Source organism: Myxine glutinosa, chromosome 5, assembly GCF_964187855.1.
Source record: "Myxine glutinosa chromosome 5, kmMyxGlut1.1, whole genome shotgun sequence".
In the NCBI taxonomy this organism is placed as follows: Eukaryota; Metazoa; Chordata; class Myxini; order Myxiniformes; family Myxinidae; genus Myxine; species Myxine glutinosa.
The window spans coordinates 138762436-138779573 of record NC_136265.1 but is presented as its reverse complement, the minus strand read 5'-3'; the positions used below and the strand labels follow the sequence as shown (position 1 = coordinate 138779573).

General features: G+C 35.1%; 1 protein-coding gene across 1 annotated transcript in view; it reads right to left on the bottom strand.

The window, feature by feature from the left end:
- Positions 1-262: 262 nt before the first annotated feature.
- Positions 263-17138, bottom strand: part of LOC144892383 (sialic acid-binding Ig-like lectin 15) — a 109837-nt gene continuing 92961 nt past the window's right edge. The window contains exons 4-5 of the mRNA XM_078778791.1: positions 3227-3267; positions 263-1488 (exon numbers count right to left, since the gene is read on the bottom strand). Coding sequence (XP_078634917.1) covers positions 1402-1488; positions 3227-3267 — 128 coding nt within the window. The 3' untranslated portion in view covers positions 263-1401. The remainder of the gene's footprint in view (positions 1489-3226; positions 3268-17138) is intronic.

Genomic DNA, 17138 nt, shown 5'->3' with positions numbered 1-17138 from the left:
TACCCTGAGGGCAGGGTAACTGAGAATCAGCATTCATGCCATCACATGCCCTGAGGGCAGGGTAACTGAAAAATCAGCATTCATGCCATCACATGCCTTCAGGGAAGAGTAACTGTGTGAGATTCTACATTCAGATACATATGGCAGCGTCGAGCATTGTTTCACTCTTCAGCGTTGGCTCAAATACCTTATTCACGTTAAATAAAATATCTCCTTTTACCAATAATTCCTTTTTCAAAAAAAAATACATCGGAATCTTCTTCATGTTTATCTGTTCATTGTTTATTCATGTGTAAAGATTCAGAAAACGAAAAAGTAATTGAAATGCCTGAAGGTATCGCAAATCATTCAATCACCAGAAAATGCAAACATGATTTACAATGCCCTTTTTATATATTTATCTAAACAGCCGAAATGGATTTGGACTATAAATGTATGTATTGCCGTACACCCATTGGATGGACAGATGGCCTGACTCCACCCATAATTAAAATCATGCGCTGCCATTTTTATAAGCTGCACAGACGGCAGGCCTCAGGCCTTAGATCTGGGTGTCAGTCCCATGCCAAGTGCAATTGGAATGATCCCAGGTGTATAACTACGATGTAATATATGTGCACATAAGCCATACACATGTTTTTGCTTCATGTATGTACATAGGGTTATTTTTATTATTTTTGGAAATCAAATGTGGCAGCGATCTGTGGCATTATACACTTTCCAAATAAAGGGATGTGTGTGTCCATGAGTTGTGGGAAGGGTTTGTTGCGGGTGTGTGGCTTACTAAATTGGTGTGTTGATTTGAGTGGTGTGTTAGGCTGACAAGATGGCCTCGGAACATGAGGTATGCACACTTGCCTCTCAGTTGACCGTCAGTCCACTCAGTGCTATTTATTCAGGTTGGCTTTGCCCTCTTGGTTTGATGATAGTCAGAAAAAGCACTCCGAGTCTCGGAGGTTTGTGGTTTGATTCTGGCCCTGGCCAAGTCACACTAAAGCCAAAACATGCTACATATTCCTTGACACTCAGCACTAAGGTAATTGAGCATGGAATATATGACATATTAATTATAAGTGTTGGCATAAAGGTCGGGGGTTGGGGGAGAGAGAGAGAGAGAGAGAGAGAGAGAGAGAGAGAGAGAGAGAGGGGGAGAGAGAGAGCGAGAGAGAGAGAGAGCAGGAGAGAGAGAGCGGGAGAGAGAGAGTGGGAGAGAGAGAGCGGGAGAGAGAGAGCGGGAGAGAGAGAGCGGGAGAGAGAGAGCGGGAGAGAGAGAGCGGGAGAGAGAGAGCGGGAGAGAGAGAGCGGGAGAGAGAGAGCAGGAGAGAGAGAATTTGGAAATTGGAACAAGGGGCAGGTTGAGTAAATTAAAATGTAGAGAAACACATGACATGAGGGAGGGATCTAATTCCCAATTCTCTCGTACACCGGGGACTCAGGGACCTGGGAAGTCTTTGCCAGCCCCATGTAAGTCTTGTCGTCGCTCTGATCCTGTTGCGTGAATACAAGAGTTTTCAAAAATGATTATTTTATGATCTGTGCTTAACCATCTGCATGCTACATTTAGATATATGTCAAAACGGCATGCTTTTAATATAAATAGACATATAATAATATTACATATAATATTATAACAGACATTGTGAACAGTAATTAGGGAAACGAGTTTCCTCTTCCATCACATTCGACTTTAGAAAATATAGAGAAATAGAACTGCACAGAAAAAGTGAGAGAAGGATGGAACGGAGGTTTACAGGACAAAAGACCCAGAGAAGTGAAAGGAAAGTGATAATATGGATCTCTTTTGTCCTGTCAACCTCCTTTTCCATAGTCACCTACATTTTCCATCTACCTCCAGATGTACCATTCCTTTTCCAAAAATTGTTTTTTCAAAACCCTCCTCCCAGTCTTTCACCACTCATTTGCACATGTGTATACTCCATGGTAAGTGTAGGTGTCAAATGTAGAAGTATAAAAACTTCCAGGTAAGTGAGTTATCGTGGGCATTCCAATTGAAAACCTGTCCCTTGTCATCTTAATTGATAAAATGCATTATAATGACAACAAACTCCGATGTCGTTCAGTAATTTGATGAATCTTAACAATACTATGCAATAGTTCATAAGAATCTTGTAGGAAAAGGATTCATTATATTATTAAGGATCCGTGTATATATATATATATGTGTTACATTCATCTCAAACTTAGGAATTCAAGAGTATAATTCAGACTCTGGTGGACTCGAGAGTTGCCTTTGTGATGGAAAGATATTCATTTCCAGTTCTGTGTAAATACTAATTGGGGACAAGGTTTGTGAAAGTTGCTGGACAAAGACAATGATCTTTTGGTTCAAGTGACCCACTGAGAAGATAACAGTTTAATCAGGGATCACCCCATACCCCGCTCCATCTCCTCCCCACTCTCTACTTCCTAATCAGTAACCTCAAACCCCGATTTACCCCTTCCTAATCCCTTATCAGAATCCCTCGTCCCCCGATCTCCTCCTTCATACCCCCTCCCACTGTGAGGACTCAATCAAATCGTCTCCATTGTCTTCAATTGCTGCAAGTATTCAAAAAAGGTTCGATCGGGGAAGAATACTCGTGTCGACCCAGGGTCCTTGTGCTGTGTAAGTTGGTTTGACCATGTATTTCTGTTGTAACGGAATGAGTATTTTCCCAGTGTTATGAAATCTTACAAGTATTCAATGAGTGAACACGATTTGGTTTATGTACACAAATTGTTCCACGACACAATGCAGGATATTACATAAACACTAAGATAGTTTTGAAGAATGAAAATGAAGGAGGGAAGGAATGTTGGATTGATTTATGGTGTTCAACTTGTCGTGAAACAAGTTCACTTGTAGTTAAAACAGCTGTTCACCACCATCTCTTATCTTCCCCCATCCAAACCCTCGATCTTTTCTACCCCCGTTAATTCACCCCAGATCCACTTTTATGAAATACCGACTTCTTTCCTGGAAGTCCGAGCAGTGTCCATGTGTTTTTTTTTTACCTCTCCCACCTCCCCACCCTTCCCATGCCTCCTCCCCCCAAGCCCTCTCCCTCCCACAGATCTCCCGATGTCCCTGCTCTCCATCTTATCTCCCGCTGCCTTTATCATATGTTTTATGTGTCAGTTTGTCTTTTTGTGATCAATGTTAGCTCGAACACAAGCCTCGATCTTGTATTCAAAAAAATAAAAAATAAAAATGAATGGAGCTCACCTGCTCTTGGATATCGCTTGTCCCTGTACAACCTGTTCTTCCTGCACGGCAAACAGTTAAATCATCAACAATTTGATAATTACAACAAAATACAGCAACAACAAGAGTGAGAATTGCCTCCCGCAATACATCTCCCCGTCTCATAAGTCTAAAAAGGCATAACTCTGAGAAATTGATGAAAAGACGTGAAACTCAAACTTGTTATGGGAAAAAGGTCTGAAAACCCACAGGTGCGATGGACAGGCAGAGAACAAACAGGTATATTGAGAGAACAAACAGCTATCCCCCTTCCATGAAAACCATAGGGGGTTAATACCAAGAACCACAATGTCACGTGTTGCCAAGTACTGCAATGTGCAACTCGATTGTGCGGATATCATAGGCCCCAGCTCGTGAACAGAAAATAGGTTTTGAGGACGGAAAAGTCAAAGTTTTCTTCAGGAAGATCTCATCATCCTCGAATCAAGGTGTAGCAGAAGAGGAAGAAGAGGGAGTGCGAATCACCATTCACACCGAGCTTGGAAGTGTTTCCGGGCCTGGAATCAAATGTCATTGCACGACCTCTGATTCTCCTTCTTCTTCTTCTTCTTTAACCGGCTATTCATCGATTTTAATATAAACTGGTGGATTAGTGCTTCCATCCCAAAATCAGCCTGTCTAGGATCAGGTCAAGCTCATTGGTATTCCATCTGCAAGCATTCGTTGTTCGATGTTAAAATCCCTCAATATCTTAAGAAGAGAGGAGTTTCAATCATCAGAAACCTGGACAAATTCTGTTGTACAATTAGGAAGGCAAAAGCAAACCACCCAGTGTAATCATTGGACTGTTTGGAAACACTGAATCTGCCTGCATTTGGAGCACCAGAGAGAACAATTGGGGAGAATGTCGAGTCAGGGAATCAATTGAGAGAAAGAGACATGGAGAGAAAATAACTTCAGAAGAGTGAAGATCAGAAGGGAAGGAAACAAGAAATTTTGGAAACATTTCCAACTTGGAAATTCTTCTGTGTTTTTTGTAGTTAATTAGCCTCATCTACTCAGGAGATCGTGACGATCATTTTGTTGCATCACACTCCACATCAGAACGTATAACTCCACCAAAACATGGCTTGCTCTCACACACACACACACACACACACACACACACACACACACACACACACACACACACACACACACACACACACACACACACACACATCTAATCCATTTATGGTAGATAATGATTTATTGAAAATGAACACGTGGAACAAGGAAGGACAGGACACTGTAAATATACAGAACAGATCTGATGGTCGAACAAACACGAATATTGAAGGAAAGAGAGAACAATTCAACTTATCTGCAATAAAACTAAACGCTGCTGATAGTGCCAGGAGTACCACGATCAAACCACACAAAGGGACATAATCACCGAGATGAGTTGTTAAAACAGATGATAGGTTTATTTATTAAACCAGCATTCTCATTATTGATGAAACCAGCACAAACATAACGTGTGATTTAACAGATGAAACCATCACAAAAATAACATGTCATTTAACATCTGAAACTAGCACAAACATAATGTGTGATTTAACAGATGAAACCATCACAAAAATAACATGTCATTTAACATCTGAAACTAGCACAAACATAGTGTGTGATTTAACATCTGAAACCAGCACAAACATAATGTGTGATTTAACAGATGAAACCAGGACAAACATAATGTGTGATTTAACAGATGAAACCATCACAAACATAATGTGTGATTTAACATCTGAAACTAGCACAAACATAATGTGTGATTTAACAGATGAAACCATCACAAAAATAACATGTCATTTAACATCTGAAACTAGCACAAACATAGTGTGTGATTTAACATCTGAAACCAGCACAAACATAATGTGTGATTTAGCATCTGAAACCAGCACAAACATAATGTGTGATTCAACATATGAAACTAGCACAAACATAATGTGTGATTCAACATATGAAACCAGCACAAACATAATGTGTGATTCAACATATGAAACCAGCACAAACATAATGTGTGATTTAACAGATGAAACCATCACAAAAATAACATGTGATTTAACAGATGAAACCATCACAAAAATAACATGTCATTTAACATCTGAAACTAGCACAAACATAATGTGTGATTTAACAGATGAAACCAGCACAAACATAATGTGTGATTCAACATATGAAACCAGCACAAACATAATGTGTGATTTAACAGATGAAACCATCACAAAAATAACATGTGATTTAACAGATGAAACCATCACAAAAATAACATGTCATTTAACATCTGAAACTAGCACAAACATAATGTGTGATTTAACAGATGAAACCATCACAAACATATTGTGTGATTTAACAGATGAAACCATCACAAACATATTGTGTGATTTAACAGATGAAACCAGCACAAACATAATGTGTGATTTAAACAAATGAAACCAGCACAAACATATTGTGTGATTTAACAGATGAAACCAGGACAAACATAATGTGTGATTTAACAGATGAAACCATCACAAAAATAACATGTGATTTAACAGATGAAACCAGCACAAACATAATGTGTGATTTAACAGATGAAACCAGCACAAACATAATGTGTGATTTAACAGATGAAACCATCACAAACATATTGTGTGATTTAACAGATGAAACCAGGACAAACATAATGTGTGATTTAGCATCTGAAACCATCACAAACATAATGTGTGATTTAACAGATGAAACCAGCACAAACATAATGTGTGATTTAACAGATGAAACCATCACAAACATATTGTGTGATTTAACAGATGAAACCAGGACAAACATAATGTGTGATTTAACAGATGAAACCAGCACAAACATAATGTGTGATTTAACAGATGAAACCAGCACAAACATAATGTGTGATTTAACAGATGAAACCAGCACAAACATAATGTGTGATTTAACAGATGAAACCATCACAAACATAATGTGTGATTTAACAGATGAAACCATCACAAACATATTGTTTAATTTAACAGATGAAACCAGGACAAACATAATGTGTGATTTAACAGATGAAACCATCACAAACATATTGTGTGATTTAACAGATGAAACCAGGACAAACATAATGTGTGATTTAACAGATGAAACCAGCACAAACATAATGTGTGATTTAACAGATGAAACCAGGACAAACATAATGTGTGATTTAACAGATGAAACCAGCACAAACATAATGTGTGATTTAACAGATGAAACCAGCACAAACATAATGTGTGATTTAATAGATGAAACCAGCACAAACATAATGTGTGATTTAACAGATGAAACCAGCACAAACATAATGTGTGATTTAACAGATGAAACCATCACAAACATAATGTGTGATTTAACAGATGAAACCAGCACAATCATAATGTGTGATTTAACAGATGAAACCAGCACAAACATAATGTGTGATTTAACAGATGAAACCAGCACAAACATATTGTGTGATTTAACAGATGAAACCAGGACAAACATAATGTGTGATTTAACAGATGAAACCAGGACAAACATAATGTGTGATTTAATAGATGAAACCATCACAAACATAATGTGTGATTTAACAGATGAAACGAGCACAAACATAGTGTGTGATTTAACAGATGAAACCAGGACAAACATAATGTGTGATTTAACAGATGAAACCACGACAAACATAATGTGTGATTTAACAGATGAAACCATCACAAACATAATGTGTGATTTAACAGATGAAACCAGCACAAACATATTGTGTGATTTAACAGATGAAACCAGCACAAACATAATGTGTGATTTAACAGATGAAACCATCACAAACATAATGTGTGATTCAACAGATGAAACGAGCACAAACATCGTGTGTGATTTAACAGATGAAACCAGGACAAACATAATGTGTGATTTAACATATGAAACCAGCACAAACATAATGTGTGATTTAACATATGAAACCAGCACAAACATAATGTGTGATTTAACAGATGAAACCATCACAAACATAATGTGTGATTTAACAGATGAAACCATCACAAACATAATGTGTGATTTAACAGATGAAACCATCACAAACATAATGTGATTTAACAGATGAAACCAGGACAAACATAACTTTTGATTTAACATATCAAACCAGCACAAACATATTGTGTGATTTAACATCTGAAACCAGCACGAACATAATGTGTGATTTAACAGATGAAACCAGGACAAACATAATGTGTGATTTAGCATCTGAAACCAGCACAAACATAATGTGTGATTCAACATATGAAACCAGCACAAACATAATGTGTGATTCAACATATGAAACCAGCACAAACATAATGTGTGATTCAACATATGAAACCAGCACAAACATAATGTGTGATTTAACAGATGAAACCATCACAAAAATAACGTGATTTAACAGATGAAACCATCACAAAAATAACATGTCATTTAACATCTGAAACTAGCACAAACATAGTGTGTGATTTAACATCTGAAACCAGCACAAACATAATGTGTGATTTAACAGATGAAACCAGCACAAACATAATGTGTGATTTAACAGATGAAACCATCACAAACATATTGTGTGATTTAACAGATGAAACCAGGACAAACATAATGTGTGATTTAACAGATGAAACCAGCACAAACATAATGTGTGATTTAACAGATGAAACGAGCACAAACATAGTGTGTGATTTAACAGATGAAACCAGGACAAACATAATGTGTGATTTAACAGATGAAACCACGACAAACATAATGTGTGATTTAACAGATGAAACCATCACAAACATAATGTGTGATTTAACAGATGAAACCAGCACAAACATATTGTGTGATTTAACAGATGAAACCAGCACAAACATAATGTGTGATTTAACAGATGAAACCATCACAAACATAATGTGTGATTCAACAGATGAAACGAGCACAAACATCGTGTGTGATTTAACAGATGAAACCAGGACAAACATAATGTGTGATTTAACATATGAAACCAGCACAAACATAATGTGTGATTTAACATATGAAACCAGCACAAACATAATGTGTGATTTAACAGATGAAACCATCACAAACATAATGTGTGATTTAACAGATGAAACCATCACAAACATAATGTGTGATTTAACAGATGAAACCATCACAAACATAATGTGATTTAACAGATGAAACCAGGACAAACATAACTTTTGATTTAACATATCAAACCAGCACAAACATATTGTGTGATTTAACATCTGAAACCAGCACGAACATAATGTGTGATTTAACAGATGAAACCAGGACAAACATAATGTGTGATTTAGCATCTGAAACCAGCACAAACATAATGTGTGATTCAACATATGAAACCAGCACAAACATAATGTGTGATTCAACATATGAAACCAGCACAAACATAATGTGTGATTCAACATATGAAACCAGCACAAACATAATGTGTGATTTAACAGATGAAACCATCACAAAAATAACGTGATTTAACAGATGAAACCATCACAAAAATAACATGTCATTTAACATCTGAAACTAGCACAAACATAGTGTGTGATTTAACATCTGAAACCAGCACAAACATAATGTGTGATTTAACAGATGAAACCAGCACAAACATAATGTGTGATTTAACAGATGAAACCATCACAAACATATTGTGTGATTTAACAGATGAAACCAGGACAAACATAATGTGTGATTTAACAGATGAAACCAGCACAAACATAATGTGTGATTTAACAGATGAAACCAGCACAAACATAGTGTGTGATTTAACATCTGAAACCAGCACAAACATAATGTGTGATTTAACAGATGAAACCAGCACAAACATAATGTGTGATTTAACAGATGAAACCATCACAAACATATTGTGTGATTTAACAGATGAAACCAGGACAAACATAATGTGTGATTTAACAGATGAAACCATCACAAACATATTGTGTGATTTAACAGATGAAACCAGCACAAACATAATGTGTGATTTAACAGATGAAACCATCACAAACATATTGTGTGATTTAACAGATGAAACCAGCACAAACATAATGTGTGATTTAACAGATGAAACCAGGACAAACATAATGTGTGATTTAACAGATGAAACCAGCACAAACATAATGTGTGATTTAACAGATGAAACCAGCACAAACATAATGTGTGATTTAACAGATGAAACCATCACAAACATATTGTGTGATTTAACAGATGAAACCAGGACAAACATAATGTGTGATTTAACAGATGAAACCAGCACAAACATAATGTGTGATTTAACAGATGAAACCAGCACAAACATAGTGTGTGATTTAACATCTGAAACCAGCACAAACATAATGTGTGATTTAACAGATGAAACCAGCACAAACATAATGTGTGATTTAACAGATGAAACCATCACAAACATATTGTGTGATTTAACAGATGAAACCAGGACAAACATAATGTGTGATTTAACAGATGAAACCATCACAAACATATTGTGTGATTTAACAGATGAAACCATCACAAACATAATGTGTGATTTAACAGATGAAACCATCACAAACATATTGTGTGATTTAACAGATGAAACCAGCACAAACATAATGTGTGATTTAACAGATGAAACCAGGACAAACATAATGTGTGATTTAACAGATGAAACCAGCACAAACATAATATGTGATTTAACAGATGAAACCAGCACAAACATAATGTGTGATTTAACAGATGAAACCAGCACAAACATAATGTGTGATTTAACAGATGAAACCATCACAAACATATTGTGTGATTTAACAGATGAAACCAGGACAAACATAATGTGTGATTTAACAGATGAAACCATCACAAACATATTGTGTGATTTAACAGATGAAACCAGGACAAACATAATGTGTGATTTAACAGATGAAACCAGCACAAACATAATGTGTGATTTAACAGATGAAACCAGCACAAACATAATGTGTGATTTAACAGATGAAACCATCATAAACATATTGTGTGATTTAACAGATGAAACCAGGACAAACATAATGTGTGATTTAACAGATGAAACCATCACAAACATATTGTGTGATTTAACAGATGAAACCAGGACAAACATAATGTGTGATTTAACAGATGAAACCAGGACAAACATATTGTGTGATTTAACAGATGAAACCATCACAAAAATAACATGTCATTTAACATCTGAAACTAGCACAAACATAGTGTGTGATTCAACATATGAAACCAGCACAAACATAATGTGTGATTTAACAGATGAAACCATCACAAAAATAACGTGATTTAACAGATGAAACCATCACAAAAATAACATGTCATTTTACATCTGAAACTAGCACAAACAGAGTGTGTGATTTAACATCTGAAACCAGCACAAACATAATGTGTGATTTAACAGATGAAACCAGCACAAACATAATGTGTGATTTAACAGATGAAACCAGGACAAACATAATGAGTGATTTAACAGATGAAACCAGCACAAACATAATGTGTGATTTAACAGATGAAACCAGCACAAACATAATGTGTGATTTAACAGATGAAACCATCACAAACATAATGTGTGATTTAACAGATGAAACCAACACAAACATAATGTGTGATTTAACAGATGAAACCAGCACAAACATAATGTGTGATTTAAGAGATGAAACCAGCACAAACATAATGTGTGATTTAACAGATGAAACCAGCACAAACATAATGTGTGATTTAACAGATGAAACCAGCACAAACATAATGTGTGATTTAACAGATGAAACCATCACAAACATAATGTGTGATTACCTTCGCAAATGCGGAAGGTTATGTTTTGATCGCTGTGTATTTATTTGTATGTCTGTGTGTGTGTGTGTGTGTGTGTGTATGTTATTCGCATAACTCAAAAAGTATTCAACCGAATTGCATGAAATTTGGTGGGATGATTGGTTATTATACGGGACACATTTGATTAGATTTTGGGAGCAATCGGGTCAAAGGTCAAGGTCAAGGTCACGAAAAGGTCAAAATCGTATTTTTACCATAGCGCGGTCAATTTTTATCCAATTGGCATGCAACTAATGCCAAAATGTTCAGAATTCAATGCCCGATCTTGTGATATACGACATGACCCAGTGAAGACATTACCCTTGTTAGCGGTTGGGGGTCAAAGGTCAGGGGGGTCACGACCTTGCAAAATGTGCGTTTTTTGTCATAACTCGGTCAATTCTTATCCGATTTGCATGAAATCAGCACCAAACTGTTCACTGTTCTGTTCCCTACACTCCCATGCCAAGTACAGAACAGTAGCTGCGGCGAAGGTATGCGCTCTACCGAGTGCCCGTTCTAGTTTAACAGATGAAACCAGCACAAACATAATGTGTGATTTAACAGATGAAACCAGCACAAACATAATGTGTGATTTAACAGATGAAACCAGCACAAACATAATGTGTGATTTAACAGATGAAACCAGCACAAACATAATGTGTGATTTAACAGATGAAACCAGCACAAACATAATGTGTGATTTAACAGATGAAACCAGCACAAACATAATGTGTGATTTAACAGATGAAACCAGCACAAACATAATGTGTGATTTAACAGATGAAACCATCACAAACATATTGTGTGATTTAACAGATGAAACCAGGACAAACATAATGTGTGATTCAACAGATGAAACCAGGACAAACATAATGTGTGATTTAGCATCTGAAACCAGCACAAACATAATGTGTGATTTAACAGATGAAACCAGCACAAACATAATGTGTGATTTAACAGATGAAACCAGGACAAACATATTGTGTGATTTAACATATGAAACCAGGACAAACATATTGTGTGATTTAACAGATGAAACCAGCACAAAAATATTGTGTGATTTAACAGATGAAACCAGCACAAACATATTGTGTGATTTAACAGATGAAACCAGGACAAACATATTGTGTGATTTAACAGATGAAACCAGGACAAACATATTGTGTGATTTAACAGATGAAACCAGCACAAACATATTGTGTGATTTAACAGATGAAACCATCACAAAAATAACATGTGATTTAACATCTGAAACCAGCACAAACATATTGTGTGATTTAACATCTCAAACCAGCACAAACATAATGTGTGATTTAACAGATGAAACCATCACAAACATAACATGTGATTTAACATCTGAAACCAGCACAAACATAATGTGTGATTTAACATATGAAACCAGCACAAACATAATGTGTGATTTACCATCTGAAACCAGCACAAACATAACATGTGATTTAACATCTGAAATGAGCACAAACATAGTGTGTGATTTAACATCTGAAACCAGCACAAACATAATGTGTGATTTAACAGATGAAACCAGCACAAACATAATGTGTGATTTAACAGACGAAACCAGCACAAACATAATGTGTGATTTAACATATGAAACCAGCACAAACATAATGTGTGATTTAACATATGAAACCAGCACAAACATAACATGTGATTTAACATCTGAAACGAGCACAAACATAGTGTGTGATTTAACATCTGAAACCAGCACAAACATAATGTGTGATTTAACAGATGAAACCAGCACAAACATAATGTGTGATTTAACAGATGAAACCAGCACAAACATAATGTGTAATTTAACAGATGAAACCAGGACAAACATATTGTGTGATTTAACATATGAAACCAGCACAAACATAATGTGTGATTTAACAGATGAAACCATCACAAACATAATGTGTGATTTAACAGATGAAACCAGGACAAACATAATGTGTGATTTAACAGATGAAACCAGCAAAAACATAATGTGTGATTTAACATATGAAACCAGCACAAACATAATGTGTGATTTAACAGATGAAACCATCACAACCATAATGTGTGATTTAACAGATGAAACCAGGACAAACATAATGTGTGATTTAACAGATAAAACCATCACAAACATATTGTGTGATTTAACAGATGAAACCAGGACAAACATATTGTGTGATTTAACAGATGAAACCAGCACAAACATAATGTGTGATTTAACAGATGAAACCAGCACAAACATAATGTGTGATTTAACAGATGAAACCAGCACAAACATAATGTGTGATTTAACAGATGAAACCATCACAAACATATTGTGTGATTTAACAGATGAAACCAGGACAAACATATTGTGTGATTTAACAGATGAAACCAGCACAAACATAATGTGTGATTTAACAGATGAAACCAGCACAAACATAATGTGTGATTTAACAGATGAAACCAGCACAAACATAATGTGTGATTTAACAGATGAAACCATCACAAACATATTGTGTGATTTAACAGATGAAACCAGGACAAACATAATGTGTGATTCAACAGATGAAACCAGGACAAACATAATGTGTGATTTAGCATCTGAAACCAGCACAAACATAATGTGTGATTTAACAGATGAAACCAGCACAAACATAATGTGTGATTTAACAGATGAAACCAGGACAAACATATTGTGTGATTTAACAGATGAAACCAGGACAAACATATTGTGTGATTTAACAGATGAAACCAGCACAAAAATATTGTGTGATTTAACAGATGAAACCAGCACAAACATATTGTGTGATTTAACAGATGAAACCAGGACAAACATATTGTGTGATTTAACAGATGAAACCAGGACAAACATATTGTGTGATTTAACAGATGAAACCAGCACAAACATATTGTGTGATTTAACAGATGAAACCATCACAAAAATAACATGTGATTTAACATCTGAAACCAGCACAAACATATTGTGTGATTTAACATCTCAAACCAGCACAAACATAATGTGTGATTTAACAGATGAAACCATCACAAACATAACATGTGATTTAACATCTGAAACCAGCACAAACATAATGTGTGATTTAACATATGAAACCAGCACAAACATAATGTGTGATTTACCATCTGAAACCAGCACAAACATAACATGTGATTTAACATCTGAAATGAGCACAAACATAGTGTGTGATTTAACATCTGAAACCAGCACAAACATAATGTGTGATTTAACAGATGAAACCAGCACAAACATAATGTGTGATTTAACAGACGAAACCAGCACAAACATAATGTGTGATTTAACATATGAAACCAGCACAAACATAATGTGTGATTTAACATATGAAACCAGCACAAACATAACATGTGATTTAACATCTGAAACGAGCACAAACATAGTGTGTGATTTAACATCTGAAACCAGCACAAACATAATGTGTGATTTAACAGATGAAACCAGCACAAACATAATGTGTGATTTAACAGATGAAACCAGTACAAACATAATGTGTAATTTAACAGATGAAACCAGGACAAACATATTGTGTGATTTAACATATGAAACCAGCACAAACATAATGTGTGATTTAACAGATGAAACCATCACAAACATAATGTGTGATTTAACAGATGAAACCAGGACAAACATAATGTGTGATTTAACAGATGAAACCAGCAAAAACATAATGTGTGATTTAACATATGAAACCAGCACAAACATAATGTGTGATTTAACAGATGAAACCATCACAACCATAATGTGTGATTTAACAGATGAAACCAGGACAAACATAATGTGTGATTTAACAGATGAAACCATCACAAACATATTGTGTGATTTAACAGATGAAACCAGGACAAACATATTGTGTGATTTAACAGATGAAACCAGCAAAAACATAATGTGTGATTTAACATATGAAACCATCACAAACATAATGTGTGATTTAACATATGAAACCAGTACAAACATAAAGTGTGATTTAACATCTGAAACCAGCACAAACATAACATGTGATTTAACATCTGAAACCAGCACAAACATAATGTGTGATTTAACATATGAAACCAGCACAAACATAATGTGTGATTTAACATATGAAACCAGCACAAACATAACATGTGATTTAACATCTGAAACGAGCACAAACATAGTGTGTGATTTAACATCTGAAACGAGCACAAACATAATGTGTGATTTAACAGATGAAACCAGCACAAACATAATGTGTGATTTAACAGATGAAACCAGCACAAACATAATGTGTGATTTAACAGATGAAACCAGCACAAACATAATGTGTGATTTAACAGATGAAACCAGCACAAACATAATGTGTGATTTAACAGATGAAACCAGGACAAACATAATGTGTGATTTAACAGATGAAACCATCACAAACATAATGTGTGATTTAACAGATGAAACCAGCACAATCATAATGTGTGATTTAACAGATGAAACCAGCACAAACATAATGTGTGATTTAACAGATGAAACCATCACAAACATAATGTGTGATTTAACAGATGAAACCAGCACAAACATATTGTGTGATTTAACAGATGAAACCAGGACAATCATAATGTGTGATTTAACAGATGAAACCAGCACAAACATAATGTGTGATTTAACAGATGAAACCAGCACAATCATAATGTGTGATTTAACAGATGAAACCAGCACAAACATAATGTGTGATTTAACAGATGAAACCAGCACAAACATATTGTGTGATTTAACAGATGAAACCAGGACAAACATAATGTGTGATTTAACAGATGAAACCAGGACAAACATAATGTGTGATTTAACAGATGAAACCATCACAAACATAATGTGTGATTTAACAGATGAAACGAGCACAAACATAGTGTGTGATTTAACAGATGAAACCAGGACAAACATAATGTGTGATTTAACAGATGAAACCATCACAAACATAATGTGTGATTTAACAGATGAAACCAGCACAAACATATTGTGTGATTTAACAGATGAAACCAGCACAAACATAATGTGTGATTTAACAGATGAAACCATCACAAACATAATGTGTGATTTAACAGATGAAACGAGCACAAACATAGTGTGTGATTTAACAGATGAAACCAGGACAAACATAATGTGTGATTTAACATATGAAACCAGCACAAACATAATGTGTGATTTAACATATGAAACCAGCACAAACATAATGTGTGATTTAACAGATGAAACCATCACAAACATAATGTGTGATTTAACAGATGAAACCATCACAAACATAATGTGTGATTTAACAGATGAAACCATCACAAACATAATGTGATTTAACAGATGAAACCAGGACAAACATAACTTTTGAATAAACATATCAAACCAGCACAAACATATTGTGTGATTTAACATCTGAAACCAGCACGAACTGAATGTTTTATTTAACATATGAAACCAGCACAAACATAATGTGTGATTTAAACAAATGAAACCAGCACAAACATATTGTGTGATTTAACAGATGAAACCAGGACAAACATAATGTGTGATTTAACAGATGAAACCATCACAAAAATAACATGTCATTTAACATCTGAAACTAGCACAAACATAGTGTGTGATTTAAACAAATGAAACCAGCACAAACATAACATGTCATTTAACAGATGAAACCAGGACAAACATAATGTGTGATTTAACAGATGAAACCATCACAAAAATAACATGTGATTTAACATCTGAAACCAGCACAAACATAATGTGTGATTTAACAGATGAAACCAGGACAAACATAATGTGTGATTTAGCATCTGAAACCAGCACAAACATAATGTGTGATTCAACATATGAAACCAGCACAAACATAATGTGTGATTCAACATATGAAACCAGCACAAACATAATGTGTGATTCAACATATGAAACCAGCACAAACATAATGTGTGATTTAACAGATGAAACCATCACAAAAATAACATGTGATTTAACAGATGAAACCATCACAAAAATAACATGTCATTTAACATCTGAAACTAGCACAAACATAGTGTGTGATTTAACATCTGAAACCATCACAAACATATTGTGTGATTTAACAGATGAAACCAGCACAAATATAAT